At 34.9% G+C, this 22,654-nt stretch overlaps 1 protein-coding gene and 1 non-coding gene across 5 annotated transcripts; both read left to right on the top strand.

Annotated features, from left to right (window-relative positions):
- Positions 1-6,838: 6,838 nt before the first annotated feature.
- On the top strand, positions 6,839-6,912 carry TRNAP-AGG (transfer RNA proline (anticodon AGG)). The gene has a single exon. It is a non-coding gene; the product is annotated as a tRNA-Pro (tRNA).
- Positions 6,913-11,520: 4,608 nt separating this feature from the next.
- Positions 11,521-18,184, top strand: LOC103985608 (phospholipase A1 PLIP2, chloroplastic). Of its 4 annotated transcripts, none has more exons than XR_010513599.1 (7): positions 11,521-12,758; positions 13,351-13,839; positions 13,938-13,997; positions 14,525-14,941; positions 15,685-16,523; positions 16,607-16,686; positions 17,594-18,184. XR_010513599.1 is itself a non-coding variant. In XM_065184169.1 (5 exons), the coding sequence occupies exons 1-5, from the start codon at positions 12,108-12,110 to the stop codon at positions 16,261-16,263; spliced, it is 2,196 nt and encodes a 731-aa protein (XP_065040241.1). In that variant the 5' UTR covers positions 11,521-12,107; the 3' UTR covers positions 16,264-18,184. The 4 variants fall into 4 exon arrangements, 1 of the variants encoding a protein (XP_065040241.1); XR_010513600.1 differs by having other exon boundaries at positions 16,607-17,750; positions 17,840-18,184; XR_010513598.1 differs by having other exon boundaries at positions 16,607-18,184.
- Positions 18,185-22,654: the final 4,470 nt, after the last annotated feature.

Genomic DNA, 22,654 nt, shown 5'->3' with positions numbered 1-22,654 from the left:
GGATGGGATAAGTGAGAGGTACTCGACCAATTTCCATCATATAATTGTATCTTTGTTTATTCCTTCTATCATTGTCTCCTTAGGGATGGATCTTTATGGATATCTATACCAGTAGCTATAATTGATACATTTAATATGAGCTCAATTTATCATATGTAAAATTAAATTCAAGTATAAGTTTATATGATCATTACATTGTACAGCTATATATTCACTAAATTGATTTGTGCATACATCGACAAGTATTGTTGTGATATTCTTGCTATGAATATTATCATTTTAAAAAAAGGGAAATATCTATCATTAGAAATCAAATCAAAATAAAAAAACAAGGGCAAAAGGCATCAATTGCTTATCAAAATTGTCTGTCAAAAAAAAACCCTTCCCTAGTTAGCTATAATATATGAACTGAATCATTTTCTATTCAAGATATATGCTTACAACAAACATCGTTGACCTCCTTAGCCAACAACAAAGTATCTGTACGTAAGATCCATAAATACCAAGGCATAAGATAGGAGTGAGTGAGTGACAAAATTGATCCATTCTAGAGAGTTTGAACACAGCATAATGATACTACTATTACATTTTAAATGACTATATGCTACAAACCACAGGTACTTTACTCTTTTCTCTGAAAAAAATAGCTTAAATATGATTCATGGGAACTCTAAATCAAATCGATCGTCATAATTACATGATGTGTTCATTGGATGTTACAATTGCAATTTGTTGAGCCGTGTCTTTGGGGACAAGCCTAGGTTTCAACATCGTGAATCACGCGGGCAAGCATTGATACATGTAAGCGACTCGAAAGGAATAGGAACCACGTACAAAGTCCTGCTGTGAGCAGTAATGTTCTTGACGTGATGCTATTATTGATGGTTGTTGATGTGACCATTGGAGCAGAAACTGCTGACCACAAATCAGGTAGTGTGGAAAAATATTCTTGGCGTGAAAACATTTAATTTGATGTGGATCCAAATTATTTTTCATGTGCAAATTTTGGTGTGAAAGAAGTGATGAGCTGTCCAGGCAATGGTGCTAAAGTTTCTAGATAGAGTCGGACAGTCTCAGCAAGGAGAAAGCCAGAACAGCAGAATGGTTACAAAATACCCTCACAATTTAATCTCACATGGGAAATAATTTATCAAAATTTAATAGATGTATTACCGAGAACCGAAGGTTAAAAAACATTCAGATCAATAGTTTGGACATTACAAATTAATAAGCTATAGTTATCCCAAGTCACATAATGATAAATAATATAAGAAATGACATAGTATTTGACATAATAATAAAGAAAGGGACTATAGTATTTGACATGGTGTTGGGTCTAGCAACAGTTCAATTTTAAGGTTCTATTATAATTATGTCTAGGTTGTAAAAAAAGGGGGAAAACTTGAATAGATTTATAATATTAGCCTGTGTGGGTTTATATATCATCATTAATTCAAGTTTAAGTATTTTAAAATTATGATTTGAACTCAACTAGTTGATGAGTCAATTATCTCATTAGTTTGAGTTCTAACATAACAAATGGTAACAAAGTAAACCTAATATTTAACATGATGAGAAACCCAAAAATAAAAGATTATAGGTATATAGTGACATACAATCATGATTAGATTAGACCTCATATGTATCATACTAATTTGATGATTATGATATATATATATATATATATATATATATAGTTTTTAATAAGAATATTAAACCCTTAAGTATGTGAAATATGTAAGAATTTGAATTGGAAAGATCTACTAACTACTTCAAACTTAAAACATTTTGTTAGTAATTCAGACTCAATAAATTAATTATTTTATTATTATCAGATTACGATAATTCGTATGATATTCTTAAATATATAATTTAAACTGAATCATAACAATTTAAAAAGATATTTTAAAGTATAATAATTAAAACTAAGTCTTTCTAAGAATGATTATCATCCCGTTCAAGGGTTAACGCATACAAATTCTTTTTGTTCTCCGTGTTTGATAGCTTAGGTTTTGTCAAACCAATCAGACAAACAAAGTTGCTCAAAGAATGTACTTCTTCCTACTTTGACAAGACTTTTGCTGCCTAACTATTATGTTACATATGGAATGCAAGAAACTGTTTGACTGATAGCCCCATATGGGCTAGGCAGCCGATAGTCAACACCCCCTTTTAACCTAACCCTAATTAAGATTAGGGGGGTGCGGTGGCTGCGTTTTAGAAGCAGAAAAATGCTATAAAAAGGTAGCAACGAGGCAGATCTTGAGGGCCACGAGTTTCCAAAGAGAAGAAGGAGAACAAGGCAGAAAAGGAAGAGAAAGAAAGGGAAGAAGATAAGGACAACGCAGAGAGACTGTTCTCAATCATCTAGTAGTGTTCTCATCTCAGGTTAGATCAAATATACAGTAGACTCTTGCTGTGATTACTTGGGGAGGTTTTAGATATTGTGGACAGTGACGTGATCCTTGTATCCCAGTTATTCTCTTGTGGTTGTTGCTAGGGTTTTGGGCAAGAGATTGAGATTTGTATATTCATTATTCTCATAGTGGATTATCTCTAGTTTGCCCTATGGTTTTTACCCTTCACATTGAAGGGGTTTTCCACATATATCTTGGTGTTCTGTTTGATTGTGTTTCCATTTTATTCCGTTGCGTATTATTGGTCTTCTAGTATTTGTTCATATACAAAGGTTATTCCTCTTTATATCCCCATCAACTGGTATCAGAGCAGGGTTTTGGTGATTTAATTTTTGTATTTGAACATGGAGGCCAGTAATGTTTTTCGCATGATTAGTTTGAATGGAAACAATTGGATGATATGGAAACCAAGAATGGAAGATCTCTTGTATTGCAAAGATTTGTATGGACCTTTGCAGGGGAATAGTGCAAAACCTACAACTATGACAAATGATTAGTGGAAGAGGTTAGATCGAAAAACAATTGGGTTTATTAGACAGTGGCTTGATGATAGTGTCTTTCACCATGTTTCTACTGAAATTTTTGCATATTCTCTTTGGAAAAAATTGGAAAGTCTCTATGAAAGAAAAACAACTAGCAACAAAGCTTTTTTGATCAGAAAACTTGTGAACCTAAAATATAGAGAGGGTGCTTCTATTGCTGAGCATTTGAATGAAATGCAGAGTATTACTAACCAGTTATCCTCTATGAAAATGTCTCTTGATGATGAGTTGCAGGCATTGTTACTTCTCAGTTCATTACCAGAAAGTTGGGAGACATTGGTGGTTTCCCTTAGTAATTCTGCACCAGATGGTATTGTCACTATGAGTCAAGTAACAAGTAGTTTGTTGAATGAGGAGTTGAGAAGAAAGAGTTCGACATCTCAGAATGATTCACATGCACTTATCTCAGAGAACATAGGAAGGTCAAAATCTAGAAGTAGTTCATGTATGGGTAGGAGCAAATCAATATCAAGAAAAGATATTGTTTGCTATAACTGTAGTGAGAAAGGACATTACAAGAACCAATGTAAGTAACCTAAGAAGAACAAGAAAAAGGGAAAAGAAGTGGAGTCTACAGAGTTAAATGATAATACTACAGCTACAAGGCAGGGTGATGATTATTTGATTTTGTCTCCTTCTGATGATATTTTTTCTTGTATGTGTCAGGATCTTGAGTGGGTGATTGACACAGGTGCTTCTTATCATGCTACACCACGGAGGGAGTTTTTTGCTACATACAAGTCTGGAAACTTTGGTGTTGTCAAGATGGGCAACTATGGCACAGTAGACATCGTTGGCATGAGTGATATCCATTTAAAGACCAACCTTGGCTGCAAGTTGGTACTTAAGGATGTGAGGCATGTGGTTGACTTGAGGCTGAATTTAATTTCAGTTGGAAGACTAGATGATGAAGAATATGAAAGCAGATTTCACAAAGGGCAATGGAAGCTCAGTAAGGGTTCTCTTGTTATAGCTAGTGGAAAGAAATGTCATACTTTGTACAGGTTGTAGACTAAAGCTTATGGTGAGCAGTTAAATGCTATAGAGAAAGACTTCAGTATGGAGTTGTGGCATAGGCGATTGGGACACATGAGCGAGAAGGGGCTGCAAGCTCTTTCCAAGAGAGAGGTATTGCCAGATCTCAGAGGTATACATCTGAACCCTTGTATTGATTGTTTGGCTGGTAAACAACATAGAGTTTCATTTGCTAGTGCTGCTTTGTCTAGAAAAATGCATGCCTTAGATCGTGTTTATACAGATGTATGTGGTCCTTTGAGGACAAAAACTCCTGGTGGATCTGTTATTGTTCTTGGTATAAGTGGTGCACTTTATTTTGTCACTTTTATAGATGATTTTTCCAAGAAAGTTTGGGCTTATGCTTTGAAGACCAAAGATCAGGTTATTAATGTCTTCAAAGAGTTTCATGCCAGGGTTGAAAGGGAGACAGAAAGAAAATTAAAATGCATAAAATCATATAATGGTGGTGAGTATACGGGATTGTTTAATGACTATTGCAGGTCACATGGGATCCAACATGAGATGATAGTTCCTGGTACACCTCAGCATAATACAATTACAGAGAGGATGAACCGCACCATCATGGAAAAGATCAGATGTATGCTTTCACAGGCCAAGCTACCCAAAAGGTTTTGGGATGAGGCTTTGAGGACTACAGTTGATGTGATCAACTTATCACCATGTACAGCCCTAGATGGTGATGTTGCAAAGCATGTATGGTCAAGGAAAGATGTTTCCTACAGGCATTTGAGAGTGTTTGGTTGTCGTGCATTTGCATATGTTCCAGATAATGAGAGGTCCAAGCTCGATGGTAAGTCTAAAGAATGTATTTTTCTTAGTTACTCACATGATCAGTTTGGTTACAGGCTTTGGGATCCAGAAAAACAGAAGGTGTTCAGGAGCAGAGATGTGGTCTTCTTTGAGGATCAAACCTTTGAGGATTTGAAGAAGAAGGCACCAGCCAAGACTTCTGCAGAAGGATTAGCAGATTGTGACCCAGTTATTCCTCCAATATATCATGGTGATGGGGGAGATGTGCAGGAAAATAGTGTAGAGTCTGATGTTGATTTACCTGCAGGACATGTTGAGCAAGAAGAAGTAGGAGAGCAAGTTCCCGCAGAACCTCAGTTGAGAAGATCTTCTAGACAACGTCAACCTTCCAGAAGATACTCTACAAATGAGTATGTGATGCTTACTGATGCAGGTGAACCAAAGAGTTACCAGGAAGCAGTTGAGAGTGAGCAGAAAGAGAAGTGGTTAGTTGCTATGCAAGAAGAGATAGATGCTCTTCAGAAGAACCACACTTATGATTTGGTGCTGCTACCAAATGTTGACGAAGACCTTACCAAAAGAAAGACAGGAGATATACCGATAGTTGGTCGGCATGGCTTCACATTGAGGAGTCATGGGACAGCCTCCCTTATGGGCTGAAGGGGGAGGTTGTTGGGCTGATAGCCCATATGGGCTAGGGCAGCCGACAGCCCATACCCCCTCTTAACCTAACCCTAATTAAGATTAGGGGGGTGTGGTGGTTGCATTTTAGAAGCAGAAAAAGGCTATAAAAAGGTAGCAACGAGGTAGATCTTGAGGGACACGAGTTTCCAAAGAGAAGAAGGAGAACAAGGCAGAAAAGGAAGAGAAAGAAAGGGAAGAAGACAAGGACAACGTAGAGAGACTGCTCTCAATCATCTAGCAGTGTTCTCATCTCAGATTAGATCAAATATACAGTAGACTCTTGCTGTGATTACTTGGGGAGGTTTTAGATATTGTGGGCAGTGACGTGATCCTTGTATCTCAGTTATTCTCTTGTGGTTGTTGCTAGGGTTTTGGGCAAGAGATTGAGATTTGTATATTCATTATTCTCGTAGTGGATTATCTCTAGTTTGCCCCGTGATTTTTACCCTACACATTGAAAGGGTTTTCCACGTAGATCTTGGTGTTCTGTTTGATTGTGTTTCCATTTTATTCCGCTGCGTATTATGGTCTTCTAGTATTTGTTCATATACAAAGGTTATTCCTCTTTATATCCGTATCAGAAACCAGATAACATTATGACCTTTTCACCTACTTAAGCTGAGCAATTTAACTTGGTAACATTTTTATCAGCAACAAAGGCCAAGGTTGAATCTGGTCTTTCTATCTCGGCAGGTTTTAGTTTTACATGCCTTCTTTATGTCAATTTATTCTTCCATTGTTCCTTCAAAGTGCATTTCAATATTATTTCAGTGAAACTCCTGATCATATTAAGCTATAGGCATGTCAATAAAAATATAAATAATATATATGTATTATCATCTTCACTTACTAATATGATTTGTGATGTCTATATTTTATAAATATGATAAATGACATGATCATGTCTTCAACTTTTAAGATTGAACATACATAAATAAATATTAATGTTTACATTAAGCATAGCACAATAAGTGAGATTGAATTTTATTCAACTCTATATGAAATGAATGCTAAGTTTTCAAAGAGTATGATCATGATTAACATAAGAAAATTTAAATTTTAAATATTATTTATACGGAAGACCATGAGTTACTTAAGCATGGATGGAGTAATAAAACATTAAATGGAGATGTAACTCAAATAAAAATTTTATACTAATGTTTTGATGCATAAGTGAGATTGAAGTATGAGTTTAGATCAAAAATATTTTTTTTATTAAATAAAATTAAACTTAATTAAAGTTATTAGAATATTAAGACTAGTGTTAGTGTTGTGGTATTTAAATGAAAGTATTTAACTAAAAAATGAAAGTATTTAAATCTAGTGATCTTATGCTTATTATCATATCAATTGTCCAATAGCATCATAAGAATACAAAATTTGGTTGAGTTCTTCATATTATGCAAAGGGCATTTGGTCTAGTGGTATGATTCTCGCTTAGGGTGCGAGAGAGGTCCCGAGTTCAATTCTCGGAATGCCCCGTTTGACTATTGTTAATCGTACCAAAACATTATGATGATACATACAGTGTTTTCATCAATATTTATAGTATTTTATTTAGGTGTCTTTTATAGTTTATAGCTATTGCAAAACACTGTGTAGTTACTATAAAACACTAGCAATCACTTTATCATCTCCCTCTTACAATATCATTCATTACTCATGGAGCATTAAAAGACCATATTTTTATGTTACAGTTTGTTTATAGTATTTTCATAGACTTTTTACAATGTCTTTGGTTGAGTGTCAAAAATATTATATTGCTTTAAAAAATCACTATATTTGATATAAGAATATCCCTCTTATGATATTGTTGATCATAGAGCATTAAAAGATCATATTTTGAGCTTTTAGCTTGCTTTGCCTAAGGTGAGAAGTTATTAGGATGTTTAATAGTGTTTTCCCCAACTCTTTATAGTATTTTTTTGGGAACCTATCTAAGACACTATATAGGTTACATAAAACACTGTATATTGATTTAAAATAAATATATATAATATGACATTCTACCTCTTACCATATTGTTGATCGTAGAGCATTAAAATATGATATTTGTAAGTTTCTAGTTTTTTTTTACTTGATGTTAAGTGTTATTAGGGTGATTTACAATGTTTTTATTGACTCTTTATAATATTTTTGGTGGGGTGCCAAAAACACTATACATATATTCAAAAACACTGTATAGCTTTAGAGAAACAATATATTTGACATGATCGTTTGCCTCTTATGATATCATTGGTAGTACAACATTAGAATATAATATTTATTAGCTTTTCTATTTGTTTTGGGTGAGTTGGGTGTCATAAGATTAATTTATAGTGTTTTTCCTTTTTACCCTTTACGGTGTTTTTTTGATGAGGTATCGAAAACACTATATATGTGTTAAAAAATAATATATAATTATTCATAAATATTGTTTACCTATTGAAGACCATGTTTGTAGGCTTGTAATTTGTTTCGGCTTACGCTAGGAGTAATTAGTATCATTTATAGTGATTTCATCGTAGATATATAATGTTTTAGTGTTGCTTTCAAAATATTGTATACATATTCAAAATAACTGTTGCTGCTTCTTTTTTGTTTTAGCTCATCTTCTTTGTACATTAGGCTATCAGCATAGTATATTTTTATCTATACTTTGTTATAATGATGTTTAACTCTTGTCATCATAGAGTAATATATATTTTATGGTAATCAATTTTGGTCTAATGGTTTGTTTCTTAAGTTTCTCAACAAGATTAGTGGGTTATGACTAGCCATCATTAGACAGAAGCTCAAACAAGACATCAGCCAAAAGCTCAGACAAGAGGATAAACAATAGCTAAATCTACAAGAAGAGATCGGACAAGACCTCAGACCACCTCTGCTAAAGATGCTCTATCTAGAATAATAAGAGCTCAGAACAATAACTGAAAGACCTAAACCTGCTTCTCCATCTGTAGTGAAATAGAATATAAATGATTAAAGTTTTATTGATTATTTTAAGCATTTTATGACGAATGCTACTTCATAGTCTAGAGGGAAAATGGAGCTGTTGATGTTAAAGAATATACATCAATAAGTGATAAAGCTAACTCCAATTTTCCATTTCATTGAAATACTAGATATTTCATTCTCTCCTGGTATATTAGTATGTATGTGGAGCGATGGGATCATGAGGAGGTTTTTATTATTAGTATTGTTCGGGGCATATACATTATTGATTTCATATAAAATACTGGTATAAATTTGGTTTGGATGAACACTTTGGTTGCTTGCTGATACCCAATGGCCACCATGGCATGAGAGCATGGGATTTCAAACATATGAACAAGCTTTCTTATCAATGTTGACTATAACACTCTCCAAGGATGTCTAGACTTAGAAACTCATAGTTAGTATGAGGCAAAACTCCAAAGAACCTATTTCCTTTGATTTCTTTATTTGCTCCTCAAAACAAGTCATCAACACTTTTTTATATTTCGATTGTTTCACGATGAGTATATAACTACTTTGTAAGTTTTATTTCTTATTATCTCTATTAAAAAAATATATTGGTAAGCTAAGAATAATCTTAAGCAAGGAATTCATACTTTCCAATCAATTTGTGGTCAACATTGACTATCTATATAGTGGGAAGAAATAAGCATTAGCCTACCTCTCTTTCTTAATTTGGTAAATCTAGTTATAACTATTAGTGTGATATTATTTCTCTTATTCTTTACATACATGCATTAAATTTGTACATACTTGTAGTAATTTTATCATTTCATGATCTCCAACATCTCTAATAAGATTCTTCAACATATGCATCATACAATATTTATGATAAGCTTATGAGAATATCTCATTAACATTTGTAAGAATACCAAAACTTCGATCACTAATGATAGACAATGATTTAATTTTTTTCAAATCATATTATTTTTACAAACAATAACAATAACATTTATGAAAATTTGATGTTTTTTGTTTACCTATCTAACAAATAAATCTTTCGGTATAAAATCCTCATTTTCAACATACGAAACCAAAGAATTTAGTATCAAATCATCATCTCCCAATGGCTAACATCATAATTGACTCTTCAATATAATACTTGTATATATCCTCCTCCTATATACAATTTCACCCACAATATTACCGGTAAATATATATATATATATATATATATATATATATATATATATATATATATATAATCAATATTTCCTTCAACTTAATTTGTTATGCATTGCTTAGCCAATTCAATTTCAATAATATCGTCATTATCTTTATTTTCATTTGAAAAATATGGATCATTCAAGTCAAATTGAATGGCTCGGCCTTGACTTTAAAAAAAAAGTTGGAATAAGTTACATATTCTTCTCAATGGTCTTTAAACAAATTATTCAACATACACTTCTTCTCAATGATCTTTAAACAAATATAATTTTACAAAAAAAATTAAAATAGGTTAAATATTCTTACATCCCTAATAATGTAGTCTCTTTGATTGGAGGGGATAAAAACATACTATAAACACGAGTGAAAAATACTTTCAAAGAATAAAAAACACGAGGAGAAATCAATTATCACAAACTAAAAACATCACAATTTTTTTAAGGGAATGTACCCCCTCGTAGCTTGGAACCAAATAGGAGACACTATTCTACCATATATGGACCCATCACAATTTCTTTAAGGTACCCTAAATATTTTTTTTTACTAAATCACTCTAATGAGTTTAGACTAGTCAACCATATGGACCCGTCCGTAGGGTGGCTCCCAAAATCGACAAGGAAAAAACCATATGATAACTTTCTTAGGGGTGTTTTTAATTTTTGGAAAAATACTCAAAAAGATTATATTTTCCAAGGCAATCATCGAATAATAAACTAAAGATAATGTTATCAACTATAGAGTAAAGGATAATATTATAATAATATTTATATATTTTAAAAATAAATATAAAATATATTTTTTTAAAAATATTCAAAATAAATTTAAAAGGTCTATATGATCGTTATTTTTTTATTTTAAAGCCTTCAAAATATTTTTTTATTGATTTTAATCATTAAAATTTAAATTTATCCATAAATAATATAAAATTATCATTCAAATTTTCAAAAATAAAATTATGTTTTTATCCATCTAGGAGGATTGATTCAAAGGTTTACTGAAATTTTAGGCTTGTTTTAACAAGGTTTAGACCAAATTATACTATTTTTTTAATAACTTAAAAATAGTCTAAATCTTAATTTTTTTCAACCAAACTTTTGTAATTTTGTTTCGAACCAATTAACAAGTTCAAATATTACACAAAATATCATGAAAGGGTCAAAATTAGTGATATTTTTTGTTCTATGATTGGATCTGAACTTAATATGTATAGTCTTAAGATTTTGAAGAATGGAAGGAGTCGTCTTAAATTTAAACTATGTGAAGGAATCCTAATCAAATTTGTGAATGAATCCTAATTAAGTTCAAACTCTTTCCTAAATTAGGATTAGGATTTTAATTAGAGATAAAATAGGTATAGTATATCTTAAAAAATTAAAATTTATTCCTATACATACATCTAGTATCTCCATTTTGATAAGAGGAAACTGATATTTATGTGCTCTAGAGGGAGGAATTCCACTGCATTAGGTTTCGAGTTTGAGTTTCTGGTTAATTCAAGAAAAAATAATTTTTATATTTTTTATAATAAAAAATTTAATTTTTTTATAGATATAAACAAAAAGTTATTTAAATTTTATATTAGTTTTTGATGGATTCATATTTTAATTTTAAGTTATTCTCTTCCTCCCTAATATATATATATATATATATATATATATATATATATATATATATAAAGAAAATCCAATAAGATCCGTTGACTAAAGGCAATCGCAAGTAGTAAAATAAACCGTTGTGGACAGTTGAATTCCTTTTCCACAGTTGAATACGAAAATGAAATGTCAAAAGCCTCCTTTTGTCGGTGCTGAAGAAAACATTTGGGAAACGGCCCCTTTTCGATCCAAGAAAAGAATTAAAGAAATAAAAGGGGTGAGAAAAACGTCAAAGGAAAGAGCACGGAAAGAGTATTATTATATTTGTCTTAAAATGACTGCATGGATTGACCCAACCACGAGAAATCGTAACGACGTCGTCTTTGTTGACTCCTCTGTTCTGCGCATCTGTCCACTGACGTGTTCGCCTATCCATTTGCAGCCGTATTGAAAGCTCGATCTCATGGATGTTTTCCAGGCGTCTTGGGTATACTTGTGCCAGGCTTCCGCCGGTATCTTTTCTCTCTCGTTGCTGCTTAGATTTGGGAAGGTCACGCACAAACTTGGAGGAGGGAAGAGTTGGAAGAACCGAACCATCCGTGTCCAAAGAGCAAGAACAGAGACTGCCTTCCTGGGATTTGTTCCGTGTCCATCAGCTGCCTCTTCCTACGATCGACACGCATGCTCCGAAAGTTTCCAGCTTTTTGGACTTTCCTTCTTCTTTGAGGCTTGACGACCCGCATCTCTCTCTCTCTCTCTCTCTCTCTCGCGCGCGCGCGCGCGCGCGTGCGCGGATACTTCGATTCTTGACCTCCAACGCACGCTGAAGACTCGGAGGGGCGGCCCAAGGTGCGTCTTTTATCCCGAAAGGTGACGACTCGGTGGGATTCGAGGACGGATTCCGGGGGGTGGGGAGGTGCAGCGATTGGGGGGCGTGAAAAATGGACGGTCTGATGTTGATGAAGGGGGTTCCGTTGACGGGCCTCGCCGTCGGTCGTGACGTCGCGTCACGGCACCACCTTCCGGCGGCGAAAGTTTACGCCTTGGGTCCTCGGGCAGCCGCGGGGAGCGGTGGGAACGTGGTGGAGGCGTCAGCGGCCGGTGTGGCGGCGAAGCGGTCGTATATGTTCCCGCTGCCGCTGAGGCGACTTTGGCCCGATGGGGGTGGGGCCGTCGCGGACAAAGGGAGCGACGACGTTGCCGCGGCAGAAAAGGAGGAGAAATCGGTGGCGCTGGAGGAGGAGGAGGAGGAGGAGCAGGAGGCTGTGGCGGAAGTGGCGGAGCACCGGAGGGACAACTGGGTGTTGAAGATACTGAGAGTGACGTCGATGTGGGCGGAGAGGGAGGAGCCGGAAGCGGGCGGCGACCGGGAGGTGGCGGCTGTGGAAGACGGCGACCGGTGCGTCGGTTGCGAAAGCTCCCCCGAAGATGGCTCGGAAGGGTGCGTCGTCGAAGACGAAGAAGAGGAGAAGATGGTGTTCGACCGGGAGTCCTTCTCCCGGTTGCTCCGAAGGGTGTCTTTGGTGGAGGCGGAGCTCTACGCCAAGATGGCGTACCTTGGTAGCCTGGCATACATCGTTTCCAAGATCAAGGTACCAAATTGAGAAGTTCCCAAGTATTTCTACCATCTGGATGACCTTTCTTGCTTTTGGCCTATAACGAAATGGGTTTTGGGATGTTCTGATCGAATGTTTGAACTTTAAGGAGAGTATATTTTTCTTGAGTTAATTCATCAGTCTATCATCGAGAAATTTTTGCCTGCGAAGATTTTTCTTAACTTGTTGATTTATTTGATGGATTTGTTGAACTTTAGCATGCAAGGAGGATTGAAAGTTTTTAGTCTCTTTGATGGATCGAGAATGTTGGATCTTTACAAGGGATTTTATTTTATTTTTGGAGAAATTGTCAATTGTTTTTGTTTGGCTTGATCTGTAGGCTGGATATTTAGAATGCCATCCTGATTCTTGATAGAGAATCACATGTTCACCATGATTCTGAAATCTTTTAGAAAACTAAATAAAGAAAATATTTTTCCATTTAATCATACTTCGCATGTGAAAAATATTTGTCCATTCCATGATTGAACCATCCCACCTAACTTCACCGTACAACTTCAATTCTTTTAGTTGATCTTTAAATTTTCTAGAGAGAAGACCTTAAGACATGATTTTGCCATTTCCTCAGCCGAAGAACCTCCTGAAATGCTATGGACTGCGCTTTGTAACTTCATCACTGGAGAAGAAAAGCACATCTTTAAATTCGGATGAGCAGCAGGAACCATCTCAAGATCAAGAACTGAAAGAGGAGGTCCATGAGGTGGAAGAGAATGACAAAAGGAAGGGAAATAGTACTGGCATAAGTGCATCTGCTGCTTATCAAATTGCAGCTTCCGCTGCTTCATATCTGCAATCTCAGACGACGGGAATTCTTCCTGGTAAGACAGAGACAGGCAAGGATCCAATAGAAGGAAGCAGCAAAAATAAAGAAGGTGGGACTCTGAGTCCAGAAGAGGCATCATTTATGGCCACTACAAATTCTGTCACTGCTGTAGTAGCTGGGAAGGAGGAGATGAGACAAGCCATTGCCAAGGACTTGAACACAGCCAAGTCTTTACCTTGTGAATGGTACATATGTGATGATGATAAAAGTGCAACAAGATATTTTGTCATTCAGGTGAATTATTTTTATTTTTTATTTTAGTATGTCTTCCTTTTTCTCTTCCCTTTTTATACTAGGGATAGTTTTGGTATGAATTCATTACTGATGTGCAGGGTTCTGAGACACTGGCTTCTTGGCAAACAAATCTTCTTTTTGAACCCGTTCAATTCGAGGTACTACCTGTTTTCTAAATTTTCTCTAAACATTTTTTATGGAATATTCTTGACTTTTTCTGTTGAACTTCATCGTGCCATGTATATAGCTTGTCGGAGTGAATGTGAGGCCTTTGTTGCCAGTTTGCTGCATCTGCATGTTTTTGGGGCAAGCTTAGGTCAAATATGATTTGTGGTCCACATAATTCAAAATCAGAATGGATATATTTTGTTGAATTCACCCAAATCATGAGGATTTATGCCCCATCTTTTATTTTTTCTTTTGCAAAAAGTTTTAAAATTAATCGAAACCATCTTTGACTGGATGTGCTAAAGCTTGTATCTGTCACATGTCGGCATAATATCTTAAGCCTTTTTGAAGACCTTACTTCTGCTTATTTATGGCCAGAACAATTCGTATGTATTTGTCATGTGGCTGAAAGGGTCAATTCTGGCACTTTCTAACCTTCTGTTATTTTGTTGGACTTATCAATTTGTTTGAAGGAAAAGTAACTTTGCTCATTGAGATGTTTATTTTTATGTTCCAGGGGCTAGATGTACCCGTACACAGGGGTATCTATGAGGCTGCCAAGGGAATGTATCATCAGATGTTACCGGAAATCAGATCTCACATGAAATCTCATGGTCAATCTGCAACTTTGCGCTTCACTGGTCATTCGCTTGGTGGAAGCCTTGCGCTGCTTGTGAATCTTATGTTACTAATACGAGGAGAAGCACCTCCTTCATCCTTGCTCCCTGTTATAACATTTGGTGCACCATCGATAATGTGTGGAGGTGATAACTTGCTTCGGAAATTGGGATTGCCTAAATATCATGTCCAAGCCATTACTATGCATAGAGATATTGTTCCTCGAGCCTTCTCCTGCAACTATCCAGATCATGTAGCTAAGATTCTCAAGGCTGTTAACGGCAACTTCCGAGATCATCCATGTCTCAAGAACCAGGTAAAACTTGCTCAATTTTGAATCCCTTTGGAATGCTATATATATCTGTTTATGATAAGTGTACACTGTCTTAATGTGCCTTGAAGATTAAAAAACAAAAACATTGAGTGCCTGATGTTCACTAATCCGAAATTTTCATGAACTTGACATAAATTGTAGTCTTGTAGTGAAATATTAGCCTGAAAATTAAAAAAGGTGCCATACAACATCTTATGGTGCCTTCAAATATTAATCAGCTTCTCTAATCTCAAATATCTCAGCAACCGGCAAAACTAAAAAAATTGCTTCTGTTGATTAACTCAACATTTTTTCTCCCTTCTCAACTTTTGATAGAATTAAAAGGTACCAAAGTTCAGTATAACTCTATACAGCAATGGATGCTTTAGTTTGTCTAATCAACGAGCTTGCTTTCATGCTTCATTTTAAATTTAAGGCATTTACTTTGGTCCAAGTGCCTCTATCTCCAAAAAGGGGATGAGTACCAAATTGGTTTAGTTATATCCAATTATGAGACAAAGTAGCATTTTTCTAATTGAAAAATAAAGGCATATAACGATCAACTAGTATACTTCTTGTTTCTTTCACTGTTTTCCTAGTTTGTGTAGATTCCCCTTCGCAATAATGTAAATTTATCTACAATGACACAACTTAAGTTAAAGTGCTTGAGAATACATTACTTTTGCCTTTATATATTTAAAATGATTTCAACCAATGGTCTTCTTTTCTGTGCCACCTCTTGACAGAAACTGTTATATGGTCCCATGGGGCAGCTTCTGATACTACAACCTGAAGAGAAGTTCTCTCCATGCCACCACCTTCTTCCCCCAGGCAATGGCCTCTACATCTTGGGCAATTCATTAGCAGACTCAAATGATACAGAAAGGCTACTGCATGCTGCAACTTTAGCTTTCCTAAACTCTCCCCACCCTCTTGAGATTCTTAGTGACCGCTCTGCATATGGTTCTGAAGGAACAGTGTATAGAGACCATGATACAAATTCCTACTTGAGGTCAGTCCGTGGTGTGATCCGCCAGGAGCTTAAACTCATTAGAAAGGTCAAGAGGGAGCAACGCCGTAAAATTTGGTGGCCTCTTGTGGCCACACAGGACATGCACCCCAGGGTTGTCACCTCCAGATCTGCTGGATCAACTATCTCCACTCAACGCAACTTCAGCTTTGCCGGTGTTATTCACGGAGGAAGGCAAACACTGAAACGGTTTGGAAGACTGGTTGCATCGCAGCATGTTCATATATTTGTCGTGCTCTTTTTTCCAGCACGGTTATTGCTCTTGGGAGCATTATCTGTGATTAATTGCAGCTGACTGAAGTCAGTTGCTGTAATCTGCTGCAGTGGTTACATTCTTTATTCATCATACAATTCTTTCATAGAATTCTAGAATAGATGGAAAAATTGTCATTATTCACGATAAATAGAAATGAATATATATGTCTCAGCAAAAGGTCTCATGGTTCTTTGTTGAGTTCTGCTTTTTGTTTGCCCGAACAAACTAAAGATCTGTTGTGAACATACATTTCCAATCCCACAATTCACTTGAATTACTTTTCAGACTTCCAATTTAAGGTACAAATCAAATCCTTATTAAGGTAATTTGTCTCACTTTTTTTGTTTTAATATGCTAATCTCCAAATTTAATAAATTTGCAGATGAATTTGTGAGATAAGAAGAAGAAAATATATGCTGAGATTTTATTGGTTCTCAGAATCCCTGGGATCAAATTCCCATTGTAAGTCATCTGATCTCGGTCTGGTGAGCTTGATTCTGAATTTATTCTTTTTATCTTTTAATTGTCACTGCTATCATCTATTGATTGTTATATAGCAGTTGGTCAATCATATATCTTGTTTAGATCATGCGTTTTGTTCATCATTCAATATCTATTAAATTAGATTGGATTAATACCATAGGCATGTTGCAGATATTTATGGCAATGCTTATGACAAATACCAACTCCACATTAATGTAGTCTTATGATGCTTTTCTGAATATTTTCAGGTTTGTTGATTTTAGGTAAACTTCCTCATGTCATTCATTGTAGTCTTAGCAAACCATGATAACCCAGATTTTAGCTATGTTGCTGATTGCATAAAGAGGCAAATGCTTGCGTTTGTGACTAAATCATTCAGTGTCATACTTTCTTTAATGGATACGTGAGGTCGACACATCATATAACTCTACTGCAATAAATATCAAACTCTTTTATCATAAATCCTGATAATTATCAGCCTTGCTTGCTTAAATTTCTGAATCTTGCTATTTAAGAATTTAATCCCTCTACTTTCAGATATTTCTCGTTGCGAGTAGACACTAGAAATTTGGTTTGTGATCAAATTTTAAAGGCTAGTATGACGACAAACACGTGTTCAAAATCATGCTTCTGTTTGCATCCATCTTAGCTGTTGTATCTTCTCGCTCAAAATGGTAGGTGCATGAGTGTCGTGTTTGAATGTGACTCTATGACTCTTGTGACTTTTGGTGAACTGATAAGGGTATCGGATGTTGCCATGATATTTCTGCATCTTGACCAATTCCATTTGTTTAAAAGCATCATTTTCCTTTTTGTCCAACATTTTGGCATCTTACACTGGAAACTTATGCCAAGGAAATACAAAGATACATACAAATACTGACAGGTTGTGGACAGCTCCACCTTTGTCTTGCTCAATCAAACACATTTGTTAAGTGAACAGCAACAAGATTGAGGTCCCAGCTTGCATGGTTGAGGTTTCTAAGCCTATCGACTCACTCTGAGGCACGTATCATACACGTAAGAGTATGGCTGTTACGCAGGTAAGGCTTACACGTTGGACGCCGATCATTCTACTCATAAGATGTTGACATATTAGCTGAAAATGTTGTGAATTTGCATCTACTAACAGGTTGCAGCTATCTCATAGCAATCCTGCTTCACATGGTCTTTTTTGTGGATGCATACTGGACAAAATATATTTTTTTTGTCGTGTCTTTTTCTTCAGGTTCACCACCCACCCTTCTTTCTGAAGAGTAATGTTTTGTTGCTGCTTTAGCCATGGTCTTTTCCTTTCTCTTCACTGTGAACTTGTAAGCTCTGCTTTGATAAGTGTGGACTAGGGAGGACCAAATGCTACAGAGATGAAGCCATACATATGCATGTAAACACACACTATCATGGATTACTTTGCTTTCAGTCTCAGAAACAGATTAAAATGCCATCATCTGGTCAAACATGATGAAGTTTTCGTCAAGATTTGTTCTATTCTCTCTGACAAATGTCACTGGCATAGTCTTCTTCTCTTGCTGCTGGTTGTGTATTAGGTGGTGTTGCAGTTGAATTTTAATTACCTTAAATAGTGTATATAACACTCACTTGTGAATTTGAACTTAAAAAGACTTATTATTTATACAATAATGTACCGATCAACCGGATGTCTTAATATTGTTATTATAGATGGATTAACAAAGCTTCTTTTTTGTTATGTAGTTAGTCTGGCTTTTGGCTTTCCTCTGCCATAGTTACTTTAGGATAGTAAATGTGAATTAGTGTTTGATAATTTTTTGTATTAGAAATGCGATGTTACTTTAGGATAGTATTATTAGCATTTCAATATTTACTTGATGTCAATATAAATTTTTTAATTACCTTATGACATTATCTAATATTACAAAATTGTCAAAATGATTTAATTATTTACTTATTAATTTAAATACAAATATTAAAAATATTAGAAAGATATATTTATCATAAAATATTTAATTTCACCAAATAATATTTATATTAATATATATTTAAAAAATAATTTTTTTCTCTATTATTTATAAAGCACTCAAAGCATTCTATGAGTATATGTTAACTCAATTATTTTTCTTCAATTACACATTAATTTTCTTGCTTCGGCCCCGACACTCCGCTTCCTCCCGATTGCTACTCCAACTCGTTCATGAGCTTAGTGGCGAGTTGAGTCGGGATGCAACACAAAGGCAAAGCGTATATACGACTTTAGATTAGGTGTAATTTTCCAGCCTCAAAATGGGAAGTTTGTGTTGATATATAAAAACATGTATAGCGTTTTGATGATAAATACGATATAGAGAATGCAACTCGAGACTCTCTTAATAATAATAATTCGCCAATACTTTTCAACCTTTGACTTAAGCACACCCATCCAAAAACATCATTTCAAAAGCATTTTAGAATCGAATCAGAAACTTAAAAATATTTTAAAACACTTAAAGTAATTTAAAATAATATGTAGTAAAAATCTAAAATGTTGAAATTAATAAAAAAACATGAAAACAAAACTTCATTGTTATAGAATATGATGAAAATGATAATATCGATCGACATGAAGAATATAAACCTTTATTTAGATTAAATAACATGTGACATTATCTAAAAAGTAATTATATTAATCTAACCTAAACTAAATTATTCAATGATATAAAAGAAAGAAATAGTTGGTGTCACATAATTGTCATGTTACCATATGCATAAAATTTCCCATTTTTTTAGTTATTAAAATATCATTCCATATATCTGATTTTTTTAGTTATTAAACTCATTTATTTTTATTATACCAACTAATATATTCTACTCAAGAATGATGGTCAGATGGAAATGAAGAGGCGAAGGAGAGAGATGGATGGTTAACATAAATAAAAAGATGGCTAAAAGAGAGAAGTAATTGCATAAGAGATACTATTTTATTTCTCATATTAACCTAAATTTCAAGATTGACATAAATACTCTTTTATAAAATAATAAATTTGATTTAAGATAAATATATTAAGTAATTTTAGCTTATTTATTTATTTTATAACAAATAAGCGATGAAGATAAGGTTCGAGCTCACACCTTTATGATAAATTATCAAAAAATTTACCAACTAAATTATAATTATTATTTATAAAATTAGATCGATTGGGTCAATAATCGATTATTATTTACAAAGTTAGATGAATAAAAACTTACTTTAAATAAAAAAAACCTTATCGAATTAAATTTGAAGAGTCCATCCTTTTACGATACAGGAGAATCTTACCCCCAATAAGTTACCTCATTCTTGATAGAGCTTTTACATCAGCTTCCCAAATCATGCTTCCAACCAAGATGGGTTTTATCTAATTTTAAACATCACGATATCCGCCAAAAAATACAAAAACAAAAAATCAAATTGACACCAACAATATATGGAAACACGAAAAAGCTACAGTAAGAGTCCGACTCTAAATGGCAAACCTCACGGTAAACTTGGTAGGACAAAGAATTCTTGAAAATAAAAATATTAAAATAAATTAGTTAATTATTTAATTTAGAGACTTATTCTGCATGCATGCGAATATAGATAAATCAATTCAAAAGCATTATGAACTTAAGTTCTACATGTATTTTTTTGGTATATAGATAACAATTATCTAACTACTACTCGATCGATCGCACCTCCCTCTCTTCCATAATCTCCACTTCATTCGCTCATCTATAATTTTATTCATCATATATAGTTTACCAATTTATAAATTTTCAAGACATACACATAAAAGATTATGTATTAATCTTGGCTTTGATTCCAACTCAACTTTTACTACTAATGGGAACAGATGATGTTAATTTTTCACCAATCCTAAAACTAACTAACTAAAATTTAATTTATCTACCAATGTTGACACTTAAAAGATCCTGTAAAACCAAAATTCCATCTAACATTTTCCCTTATAGTTGTCAAAACTTGAAACCTATCATCATAATTATGGATTAAATTAAAAAAGATTGTTGGATTAGCTACTTGGATCAAGTGCAGATATGTCCCATTATGCAAAGGACAAAAAGAAACCTAATTCAAGATTCATAATGTGTTGGATTTAATGGGTCTACGCCCACTAATTGGATCCACTTTCTGTTTTAATTGATTTTCCAAGTCAATTTTCAGTTTCGCTACTCGAAATCTAAAAGGGCTTTCCTCACAAAATATTAAATTTTGGTAGAGTGTGAATTATGATGCACAAAACCGAGGTTTTTCCATTAAGAAAGTGATGATTAGTCTTCATGTTGTATTTTCTTAGCTTTTCATCTATGTATTATCAAAACTTTTGTGTTCCTCTTAAGACAGTGAGTGAGATCGATGCGGCATTATTAAGTAACCATCGAATGAATCGCTTAGGATTCAAAACTCTTAGATTCTTCTTGGTCTCGCCCTCAAGCATAAGCCACGTACGTGCGATATACTCCGCAAGCTCCCTCTTTGCTTCCATCGATGGGAGAAGGGTCGCACAAACCCAAGTCCGAGGGGAGGGCCATGTGGACTCACGTGCTACCCACCACTCAGAATGAGTAAAAAGAAACCCTTATGATGGCCACTTTCGTGTCCTTTAATCCTTGTTTAGTGCACAATAATGCACCTCAGTACCCACAGGGTGTGTTGTTCTTGTCTCCTCTTCTTCCAACACCGTATGCATCTCAACAAGCCAACCCTAATCATGAGCCTCGATTCATTGGATCTAAAGGTCTCAAACAACTCATTTGATTCCCTTGACACCCTTAATCCTTCCTTCCATACCATAAAACTTCCAAGTCTCGAATATGCCTCCATAGAATAATGCCTGCCATCCCCGTCCCATCTTCCTTTACTTGGATCAGTTAGACTTCAACGATTGAGTGACGACGACGAACACATTAAAATTGTGATATCTTCAGAGTGTAGTTTTTGATGAGTGCTCCTTCTCTTTGGCCAAAAAGATAAAACCGAATTCCAAAGCTACTGATTGCACTGATTCAGGTTAGATGAGCATATTTTATTTCATCTTCACAGTAAAGTTGAAGGGAGATTGGAGTCATGGGGAGGCGTTTCTTTGTATGTCTCATCAGGAATGCACCTCGTTCTCGTCATCTACATATATATATCAGTGAATCAGAGTGGTTTGTGTAAGAATGTCATGGTGTTAAACAAATCATCTTCTCTTATTTTGAGGTGCATTTCTTGTTGTTTGCTCCACAAGTCAGATACCAAACCACATTGTCAATCGTGAGTGAGTTGTTCATCTGACACACACGTTTGTACACTGAATTGACGAAGATGAAAGTCCTGATCCGGTGATCTGTCTTATGCTTGGAAAGAAAGAAAGAAAGAAGGGAATGCTCGTGATCACGCCGTCATTATGGACTTCTTTTCCTGCAAGTTTTGAACACGAAATAAATCTTTTATAGCTTCATCGTGTATATGGCAGATTCTGACGAGGTAATGTTAGTGTGTCTGTCCGAAATAATACTAGTGTCAAAAGATCTTTGCAGGTGGGCTATTTGGAATATTCTAGGTTTTGCAGCATCGATCCTTCTCTCTCTCTCAAACAATTCTACCAAGAAAGAAGCTACATTGGATTCCTTTTCTGTAAAGCAATCTTCACGTAGTTCATTTGGCGATGCATTGAAGGCAATCACGGACTTGACAAACGATTGTAGACGTGAATATCATGCAGTCTCATAACGTGAAACGTTTAAATAGGTCAATGAGAGATTACATTCATATCTGCCTTCCTCTCTTTTCATTGAAAGCCACACAACGAAGCCTGTAAACGTTGAATGTCATTCACGGGTCAGTGCAGTGTCGACCTTGCGATAGCTCTAGATTAATTTGTAGCTGGATTACAAGTGAGAAATGCAAAGCTCTCCTATTTCTGAAATTGGGAAACCACTTTCTAATAAGATATAGTGCAACTTAGCTTTG

Source organism: Musa acuminata, chromosome BXJ1-5 (genome assembly GCF_036884655.1).
Source record: "Musa acuminata AAA Group cultivar baxijiao chromosome BXJ1-5, Cavendish_Baxijiao_AAA, whole genome shotgun sequence".
NCBI lineage: Eukaryota > Viridiplantae > Streptophyta > Magnoliopsida > Zingiberales > Musaceae > Musa > Musa acuminata.
The sequence above is the reverse complement of the archived record's forward strand: the minus strand, read 5'-3'. Positions and strand labels throughout refer to the sequence as shown.